A 7,007-nucleotide genomic window follows, 5' to 3' on the forward strand; every position below is an offset into this window, starting at 1 on the left:
AATCATGTCCCTTCGGCACTTAGATGTGGTGAGGTATGTCCCTTGTCTCCTTCCCAGGAAAATGGGGGGCAACCAGACTTCGGTCACAGAGTTCCTCCTGGTAGATGAGGAGATAGCAGAAATCCCCTGGGCTGCAGTGACAGATGTTTGTCTCCTTGAGTCAGAGTGCATGTTCAAGGCAGCTGGGCTGGGAGGCAAACAATTCTCATTGGGGGGGGGGTGGCTTTTCCTAGCTGGGCTGTAAGCGTGGACCTTCTCACTCCATCTGACGTCCTTCCCTATGTCTCCTCGAATAATGGGAGGAAAAATGGAGACTGGAACTGGCCCTGAAAGGAAACTAAGTAGAAAGACAGCCCTGGCTGGGGTGGCTCAGAGTAGTGGATTGAGCATCAACCTGAGAACCCACAGGGTCACAGGTCCAATTCCAGTCAAGGCACAGGCCTGGGTTGCAGGCCAGGACTCCAGCTGGGGGAGGACAAGAGGCAACTGTTCGATGTATTTCTCCCTCTCTTCCTCCCTCCCTTCCCCCTCTCTAAAAATAAATAAATAAAATCTTTTAAAAAAAGTAGATGGACAAAGAAAATGTGAAACTCCTTGTCCAGGCCATGACCTCTGCCCCTGCCTTTCTGAACTGGGCCACAGAGGTGAAAGGTCATCCTACACCTAGATGAAGGTTTTACGTGCAGAGGTAGTATGTAACTTGACCCAAGTCACTTAATGGAAGGATAAACAGAGCTATATATATAGATACGGAGACTTCTGCCAGTAAAATTTCCAATATAACACTTGCTACTCACCTTGGTATCACAGAGTGCCCGGCCACAGCCCAAAAGCAAACAGAAGTCCTACTGATAGTATTTCTCAACAGCGTTCATTGCCTGTCATAAAACAGTAAAATGGTGATGGTAATTTCTGAGTTATATTCCACCCATTTATTAATGAGCATTGGTGTATGTCATACTCTGACTGCAGCTGTCTTTTAGGAAGGCATTTTTCTGGCCTCAGGGAAGCATAGGACGGCTGCCAGTGCTGCTGGGTTTTGTGCACACGCCACAGAGCCAGAGCGTGTTTCCGAGGCTCCTGTGCTGTAAGTTTAGTGGGGACCCCTGCCCCTGTGAGGAAGTGCTCTTCCTGACTCTATATTTTCATTTCCATGAGTGGATCACATTTTAATTCTACTGGCTGACAAGTGGAATTATTTTCAACCATCAAATGCTCTCATGTTTGTTCTCTTTTCCATTGCTAGAATGACTCAGTGTTATGTGGTATCTTAACTTTTATTTTTAGTTTTGTCTGATGAAAAAATATTAATATAATGGTAACTAAAATTGCAGGATAAGGGATCAGATAATTTAGAATTAAGAGAACACAGCTTCAAAAAGTAATTTGGGAAGTCAGGTTGTGATGCAGAGAGGCAAAACTTCCTAATCAGTAAAAATGGGTTGTCCTTATTCCAATTATTAACTTTTCAGTTTAGAGATTAAATGTATTTAAATCATTGCTGGTTGTTTCTAATAGTGTCTAAAAAGACTGATATATTCCTGAGGTTTCTTACCCTATCCTGAACTGTAGACGATTATTTTTGGAGCTGAATTTAATATCCCTTACTGAGTACACTGTTATGTAGAATCGTCCCTTGCTTGATCATATTTATAGAAAAGTCTGGGAGTTCACGTGAGAGTTTATTTCTAAGAGACACCACTCCACCTTAACTGATGCTTCTCTCAGGTTCTTAGTTTAAAAACTTTAAAGCTCTGCCATGTGTTGAACTGTGATTTTAAAGCTACTCTAAGCAGTTCTTCTTTGGATTAATACAACTTCCTCTTCACATGTCTCCAAATTACAAGCACAAAGCAGATCTAAACCACAAAATGCATTTGAGTGTTACAATTGTTCGTAGGTTTATAACAGTCCACTGTTATAGACTAAAATGATTAGCAAGTCATTAACATCTAATGGTCAACATTTTATTTATTTAAGGCAAAAATAACAGCTTTGCCAACACACAGGATTTATGTGTACAGGGTGGGCCAAAAGTAGGTTTACAGTTGTTCATATGGAATGTAGTAAGATAATTAATAAATAATAACACAAGAATGGGTGAACTGTTTTGTGCACTCAACAACTTTCACTCAGCCCTGTATTTAGTCCTCAAAGTATTTGTTTTCCCTGGGCCCGGCACTCATTCATTTAACAAAAACACCATAGCTTCCATTTAAAAGGGCAGAGATATATATGATAACACTGTCATATCCATTTTATATGCTGGGAGCATTTGAATTCAGTTGAAAGGCCTTCTGTACCACATTCTTCACTACTTCATCCTTGACTCTGTCTTTAAAAATAACTAGAGAATTACAGTGACAATATATTTTCACTGAAAACTTGGACCAATGCTGCACGTTTAACATCAGTTTGTAGAGATCATTCCTGATGAGTCAGTGCCCAGAACAGCCTTGAATCCATCACCATTGAGAAAAGGGCTATGCGGCCTTTGCCCTGACTTCTGACTGAGCCTAGACAGAATGAGCTGGCTGGCCCTTGTTTATGCTAATTGTTTTTGCATAAGCAAGAAGAGCTCTTTAATCAAGCAGGAATTCTCTGGGAAGAATGCACAGGAAGTCACAGGACTAGCATGCCCTTTAGGACATCCCTTTGAATGTCTGTGAATAGGTGAGTGGATACACCTGGTGGGGGTCTGTGCGGGCATCCAAGATGAATCTGGAGTCATTCTCCAGTCAACATCTCAGGTGTCCTAAAGAATATATAATCACCGCCCATATGTATTCATTACTTGGATCATACTACTTGGCATGGGTCTTAAAAAACAAAGGTGATTGTCCTGGCTGGTGTGGCCCAGTGGATTGAACACTGGCTTGTGAACCAAAGGATCTCAGTTCAATTCACAGTCAGGGCACGTTTGAGTTGTGGGCCAGCTCCCCAGTAGGGGCCCTCTGATGGTCAACCACACACTGATGTTTCTCTCCCTCTCTTTCTCCTTCCCTTCTACCTGCCTGAAATAAGTAAATAAAATCTTTATTTAAAAAAAAGAAAGGTGATCATATATGTGAAGAATTGTAATTTTAGTAGAAAAGTAAATTTAACTCACAATGGGCTGAAAACTACTTATTGTCTATGTGGAAAATTTGCTGTGATTGTGCAAGATAAAATGGCATCCACCATGCATATGTGAATGCAACCCACCACTCAGATGGCCTTCACTTTTGAGGAGCCTCTTTTTCGTTGTTTTGTCATCTACTTCTTATCAAGTAATGGCCAGAGTAACCCAAAGGGGGTGCATTATTCCCAGGTCCAGTCAGAGGTTTTAGACACATACCTCTTGGGGTCCAGCATAATAGAAGTACCTACCCATCAGCCCTGGCTGGTGTGGGTGCATGGATTGAGTGCTGGCCTGTGCACCAAGGGGTTGCTGGTTTGATTGCGGTTGGGGAACCTGCCTGAGATGCAGGCTGGGTCCCCAGTTGGGGGGCCATGGGGGCAACCACACATTGATGTTTCTCTCTCCCTCTTTCCCCCTCCCTTCCTTTCTCTCTAAAAATAAATAAATAAATAAAATCTTAAAAAATAAACAAGAAGTACCCATCAGGTTGGACAACCCCAAGGGAAGTTGGAATGCGGGTTTAAAAGTCTAAATTGTGGAGTCAGCCACCTTCCCCACTGAGGGAGTCTGGCCCACACAGAGCTTTAAAATACCTCCTTTGCTTGCTTTCAGTTCTCTACTCACCAGAAAATGGAAGGACTGTCCTCCATCAGTGATTTCACTCCTAGGAATGTATCCTAAGATTTTCCTAGAAAACAGAGTATAGATGTGTATAATATATATTTACACACATAAACACACACACACACACGTATACTGCCCGTGCAGACACACAGGCATGTGTACACTGCCCCATGACACATGGTCAATAGAAGGCACATAGTCCCCAATCTCATTGCCAGAAAGTGGGATTCACTAAATTACAGTATATGCGTGAAATGAAAAAAGAAAAAAGAACCACAATAGTTAAATGTCATAGAAGATTGTGACATGAAGAAGGCTTCAAAAATGTTATTGCCAAAGGAAAATCAAAGGATAATTCTAATATTTATCATTTTAAAAGTTTCTAATATATAGTAAGTGCATACATATACACTGCAAGACTAGACATTCACACACCAAAATAATCAGAATGTTTACCTAAAAACATAGATGTGTAAGTTCTTTACATGATTTTTCATTTTTGTTTGTTTCTGAAAAGTAGAAAATGGTCTTATTTTCAGGGACGACACAAATCTTATCCACTATGAATAAGCCTTTTGAAACTTTGACCTATGACTTAAAATTGTCTTCTCAGCAAATTCTTCACATGGAAAGAAAAAAATAAGTAAGGGAATTAAGTGAATAAGTAAAATAAAGTTCTAGAATTGTAAGATGTTTTAAACTAAAGCTAATCCACAAGTTAAGTACTTTTAAATTAGTGAACTATAGCAGATTTTCGAAAAGGGGCCAGAAAACCTGAAGCAGAGGCTCTAGAATGAAAAATTTGTCTGGACGGTTCTATTACCAATGATAGAACTTCACATTGTGGGAAACAGTTTGTCTTTCCTTCATAAATGTGGTTTTGAAATATTTGTTAGATTAAGACTGAAAATAATTGAAACATAATAGAGACTAGCATATGCACATAGGTTCTTTTGTATTAACTAATTTCAATTCTTATTGATCCTCCAGCCCTGACCTCTATCACTCTTCAGTTCTTGAGCAGGTCTCTGTAAGGAATGGAGGGGAACCGGTCACAGGTCACGGAGTTCGTGCTGCTGGGATTCCAGCTCAGCCCAGAAACAGAAGTTCTCCTCTTCTGGGTCTTCTCCCTGCTCTACGCCTTCAGTCTGTTGGCAAACGGCATGATCTTTGCACTCATCTGTCTGGACCAGAGACTACACACCCCCATGTACTTCTTCCTCTCCCACCTGGCCATCATTGACATGTCCTTTGCTTGCAACAATGTCCCCAAGATGCTGGCAAACTTAGTGACTCATAATAGAACCATCTTTTTTGTACCATGCATCATGCAGACCTTTTTGTATATAGCTTTTGCTCTCACAGAGTGCCTGATTTTGGTGGCGATGTCCTACGATCGGTACGTGGCCATCTGCCACCCCCTCCAGTACACTGTCATCATGAGCTGGGCTGTGTGCACAGTACTGGCCGCCATGTCCTGGTTGTGTGGATTTGTCCTAGCTCTGATACACGTGCTTCTCCTTCTAAGGCTGCCGTTCTGTGGGCCCCAGGAAGTAAACCACTTCTTCTGTGAGCTCTTGTCTGTCCTTGAGCTGGCCTGTGCTGACACCTGGGTCAATGAAGTTGTCATCTTTGCTGCTTCTGTCTTTATCTTAGTCGGGCCCCTCTGCTTGGTGCTGGTGTCCTATACTAGCATCCTCTGGACCATCCTGAAGATCCAGTCTGGAGAGGGCCGCAGGAAGGCCTTCTCCACCTGCTCCTCCCACCTCTGTGTGGTCGGGTTCTTCTTTGGCATTGCCATGGTTATTTATATGGTCCCAGAATCCAGTCAAAAAAAGGAACAGGAAAAAATACTGTCCCTGTTTTACAATCTCTTCAATCCATTGTTAAACCCACTCATCTACAGCCTCAGGAATGTTCAGGTGAAGGATGCCTTTTATAAGGTGTTGCGGGTGAGGTCCAGGTGAAGGGTGGACAGAACTTTTGGTGAACAAGAACCTGTTCTATTTGAGATGTATTTTGAGGGTGACTTAAAAGTCAGAAAAACTACCTAGCAGTAAAGTTTGATAAGAGAATGTGAATTGTCCAAGACTGAAAGTGGGGAAAATTTTGATGTACAGGGATAGTCCCTGAGCAGTTTTGTTCAGAGATGAGGCATCTGGATTATGGATTGTATGCTTAATGCTATAAATTTTTATAGAGCCCATTTCTTCAAGAACTAGATTAGCAGTATCTTAAGAAAACATCTTTTTGTTGTTGTTGTCGTTGAATTGCAGAAACAGTGTTAACACCTCCCTAAGTAACCAGTTTAACCATAAACATTCATATCACCTGGTAACAGGTGGTAAATTTCAGAGAACTAAATACCCAGGGGAAAAACTTCTTGCTGTAGAGAGTAGCTTAATACCAACAGTTATCGCAGAGCTGCTTGTTTCTATGATACCAGCTGAGAATGAAGTGAAGGAAGGAATGAGATTCACTGTGGGGTCGCCAGTAATNAAGGGTGGACAGAACTTTTGGTGAACCAGAACCTGTTCTATTTGAGATGTATTTTGAGGGTGACTTAAAAGTCAGAAAAACTACCTAGCAGTAAAGTTTGGTAAGAGAATGTGAATTGTCCAAGACTGAAAGTGGGGAAAATTTTGATGTACAGGGATAGTCCCTGAGCAGTTTTGTTCAGAGATGAGGCATCTGGATTATGGATTGTATGCTTAATGCTATAAATTTTTATAGAGCCCATTTCTTCAAGAACTAGATTAGTAGTATCTTAAGAAAACATCTTTTTGTTGTTGTTGTCGTTGAATTGCAGAAACAGTGTTAACACCTCCCTAAGTAACCAGTTTAACCATAAACATTCATATCACCTGGTAACAAGTGGTAAATTTCAGAGAACTAAATACCCAGGGGAAAAACTTCTTGCTGTAGAGAGTAGCTTAATACCAACAGTGACCGCAGAGCTGCTTGTTTCTATGATACCAGCTGAGAATGAAGTGAAGGAAGGAATGAGATTCACTGTGGGGTCGCCAGTAATTTCCAAGTGCTGCAACTAGAGTTGAGAAATAGTCAGTGTTGAACAAAAATAGGATGATACTGTCTTACAACTCCTTATAGAAATGTTTCCATTTCTCCTTGGCTTCTGTTCTTATTTTTAACTCCCATTTATGTTTTACAACATAGGGAATGAAAGGCACTTATTCCCTAGTTACTGCACTTCCATATAATTTTTATATCTCTTGACAAACTATATCAATGATATGGATTT

General features: G+C 41.1%; 1 protein-coding gene across 1 annotated transcript; it reads left to right on the forward strand.

The window, feature by feature from the left end:
• Positions 1-4,782: 4,782 nt before the first annotated feature.
• On the forward strand, positions 4,783-5,712 carry LOC118981823 (olfactory receptor 2A2-like). The gene has a single exon (XM_037038639.1). The coding sequence runs from the start codon at positions 4,783-4,785 to the stop codon at positions 5,710-5,712; it is 930 nt and encodes a 309-aa protein (XP_036894534.1).
• Positions 5,713-7,007: the final 1,295 nt, after the last annotated feature.

This window comes from Sturnira hondurensis, unplaced genomic scaffold, assembly GCF_014824575.4.
Source record: "Sturnira hondurensis isolate 20B ecotype Veracruz unplaced genomic scaffold, ASM1482457v3 Scaffold0024770, whole genome shotgun sequence".
NCBI classification, from domain to species: domain Eukaryota; kingdom Metazoa; phylum Chordata; class Mammalia; order Chiroptera; family Phyllostomidae; genus Sturnira; species Sturnira hondurensis.